Genomic DNA, 3523 nt, shown 5'->3' with positions numbered 1-3523 from the left:
AAAAAAAAAAAAAAAAAAAAAAAAACGTTCCCGGTAGTATTTTATCTATGATGATGAAGTTTTTAAACAAAACTCCACAACCTAAATATGTTAAAAGACATTTTTCATGTTGATCTGAATCCTCTTTTTCCAAAATCTCCTCTGAGGGGGCGTGGCTTTTGGTGCTCCGCCCCTGATCCCCCCTGATAGCTCTGTGTCTCACTACCGTAAATCTTCACCACTGCTACATAAAAACATCCATCAATCTGGGTAATGTCCAGCTGTATGGTTCTGATCCGGATGTCAGCTGGGACGGGGGACTTTAACAACAGGAAGTGAACAGTTTGTGGCTGCTTTACATTTTAACAAAAGGAGAAGCTGTGAAGAACAATATGTGACCACAGCTTTGTGAAGGAAAGTGACGCCCCTCACTCCATGGAGCTGTTGCCGTCTTTGGTGGGTCATTTATCGGATGAACATCTGCTTCAGTGCAGTGCTGTGATAGAAACATTTCATCTTCTCTGTCTCTGACAGGAGTCAGATGGAATGATTGTCTGCTTTTAATCGTTTCTTTTAACATAATTCGCAGCAGTTGTGCTTTCCTCATAGCAGAGGGTGATGTTGACATTTCCTCTGTTTTCTCAGGCGGGATCACGCGTGACACCTTCCAGAAAGAGCTGTGGTGTTACGACCCGGTTGCCGACACGTGGAGCCAGCGGGCCGACATGGTGGAGCTGCGGGGGCTGCACTGCATGTGCACTGTGGGGGACAGGCTCTACGTCATGGGGGGAAATCACTTCAGAGGCACCAGTGACTACGACGACGTCCTGGGCTGCGAGTACTACAGCCCAGAAGCAGACCAGTGGACGGTGGTGGCGCCCATGCCGCGGGGCCAGAGCGACGTAGGCGTGACGGTGTTCAACGGGCAGATTTATGTGGTGGGGGGGTATTCCTGGAACAGCAGATGCATGGTTGACATTGTGCAGCGGTACGATCCGGAGCAGGACGTGTGGGACCGGGTGTTCAACGTGCTGGAGCCTCTCGGGGGGATCCGCGCCTGCACGATGACTGTTCACCTGCCAGAGGGGTCAGTGGATGAGGCCCAGATACAAGACTGCCCCCTACCCACAGCCAAGAGCTGATCACCGCGTGCGGCGGTGGGGGGTTTCGGTTTAGTCATAGAAGAAGAACAAAACAGGAAGTGTGTGGGCTGCAAACACAAGTGCAGCAAACTCTTTCTGCATGAGCTTATGGAGCTTTTTCATCATCCTGTACTGCTGTTGATCTGAGCTAACGTTTACCTCATCAGACCTCTCCTCACTGTCTGTGCTTTACCTGAAATATCCATGATTTTGGTGTTTTCAACATGTTCTTGGGGCTTTTTTCTCATGTTTTAGGACATATATATACTGTATATATATACACATATATTCAAAAACGAAGATTAAAATTGTGTTTCTGAGTATTTCTTTATAATCCTGTTGAATCAGGAGCATAAGAAAAATGGTGTTGGAAAAGCTTGTGGTTACAACAATCGTTTGACCAGTCTCCTTCACTCTGATGCATCCACTCACAGAAAAATAGATCCATTAGCATCTCTGTTTTCATCGGAACAGATCAAAACTGGACGGCTGGATAGCAACACCATTATCCGAACATCTTTGTTACAACGCTAACGTTAGCTTGGGGTTGTGGGGGGCTGTAAGCTAGAGGGAGAGAGTGTAAACAGCTGAAATTGGGGCTTGCTTCATACAACTCAGAGGGGAATTTCTGATGAACTTCTGCCACTTTATCAAAAATACACCGTAAGAAATTAATCACTGAATCAATTAACAAAAGCTCTGTCATTTGTTACATTTAAAAATATTAATTTGTATCAAATTAATTTTTTAAGTTAAGTATACAATCAACCTTAAAATTTTAAATTGATGAAAACTAATCTTTTTTTTTTACTTTTTTATTTTTAGGTTTCACAACTGCAATGAAATAATTAAACATTGTATCAAATAACAAAACTTCTGTAATTTATTACATTTAAAAATATAAAATAATGTAATAGTATAAAATAAAAAAACATAACAATGTTTGCATGAAATTAAAACTCTGAGTCGATATAAATTAATAATTTGAATTACAGAACTTATGTTAATTGACCCAATGTTTCACTTTTTTCAGTGTAGGACATAACAAAAACCAAAACATATATCAAACAAATAGAGGAACTGTACACATAAACCACATCGTCAGTCTTTAAATATATATAAAGAAAGGAAACCATCATAAAATATAATTAGACGGATTTGGACTTCATCTATATATATTGTTCCAATTCAACCGTGGGTATTTATATTTAGCTATATTTTTATAAATATATGTATATCTGTATCCTGCAGCTCCGGAGCCACATGTGGCTCTTTTACGCCTCCATCGCTGCTCTCTGGTTAAAGTAAACTTTGAAAAAGTTTTTAAGTTTTAAAAAATAACTGTAAAGTAAAAGGTGAGATAGTAGTAAAGGAGAATAAAGTAAACAAACTCAAACTTTAACTCATAAAGAACGTTTGAAGGACAGTACCAGAAGTCAAACTACAACATTTTGACAACTTTTTGTGCGTCCTGACCTACAGAAATTAAATGGACGTCAATAAGCACTTCATTCATTAGCTCCGATTTATTTTGGTTCATTAAATTTGCATTTGATGCACCAACAACAGTAAAATTATCTGTATTTTTATTCAATCAGACATTACACTTGCTACTACTGTCATGAGATCTGGTTTTGTTATATTCTGTTTTCCTTGCCAGTCCCACCATGTTCAGGTTTAATCATCCACAGCTGTCTTCATTTAGTTAATTGTCCTCAGTGTATTTAAGTGTCTGGTTTTCAGTTCTCATTGTCAGGTCATCTGCTCTGTTCTGTTACGTCACGGGTTTGGTTTCTCCTGGTTTTGTCATGTTTTGAGTTTATTAAGTAAATCTTTGAGTTTCTGCCACCATGTCCTGTCTCCTGCATTTGGGTCCTCCACTACCATCCCTGACAGTATGACCTGACCATCTTGGACCCAGCAGGAGAACTTTCGCTCCATGCCATGCCACTCAATGCCACGTCATGTCAGATGGGGTTTCCTGCAGCTGTCTTCATCATATGCCTTCATCCATCTTATCCGTTCCTGAGGGGGACTGTCAGGGCCATCCATTCTGTTCCTGTGGAGGGTCGCTGGGGCCGCTCCTCTTCATGTGCCTGTTCCTGAGGAGGGTCACGGGGACCGCTCCTTCCTGTCCCTGAGGATGGTCACCGCTCGTCCCCCCCTTGACTGTTTCTGGTTCTGGAGGAGGGTTGCTGGGACTGCTCCCCTTCATGTGTCCTGTCCCTGGGGAGAGTCACCGGGACCGCTCCTCTCCACGTCTGTTCCAGGAGGGGTTCCAATAGCCCTCACATCAGTCTGGCTGCAGAAGCCCTGTCTTCTGGACTTGTTTTTTGTTCATCCAAGTCCCCTCCTCAAAGATGTTTGGGCATCTGGGATCTGCCCTTTGGGGGGGGGGGGGT

The 3523-nt window shown here is 42.7% G+C and overlaps 1 protein-coding gene across 2 annotated transcripts in view; it reads left to right on the top strand.

Annotated features, from left to right (window-relative positions):
- Positions 1–1896, top strand: part of si:rp71-68n21.9 (kelch-like protein 9) — a 16702-nt gene extending 14806 nt beyond the window's left edge. The window contains exon 10 of one of the 2 annotated variants that reach the window (XM_036209695.1): positions 625–1896. In XM_036209695.1, the coding sequence (XP_036065588.1) occupies positions 625–1121 (497 nt within the window). In that variant the 3' untranslated portion in view covers positions 1122–1896. The remainder of the gene's footprint in view (positions 1–624) is intronic. The other variant, XM_024260464.2, reaches the window with a different exon arrangement.
- Positions 1897–3523: the final 1627 nt, after the last annotated feature.

Source organism: Oryzias melastigma, linkage group LG21 (assembly GCF_002922805.2).
Source record: "Oryzias melastigma strain HK-1 linkage group LG21, ASM292280v2, whole genome shotgun sequence".
In the NCBI taxonomy this organism is placed as follows: Eukaryota; Metazoa; Chordata; class Actinopteri; order Beloniformes; family Adrianichthyidae; genus Oryzias; species Oryzias melastigma.
This window is presented reverse-complemented; position numbering and strand designations above follow the sequence as displayed.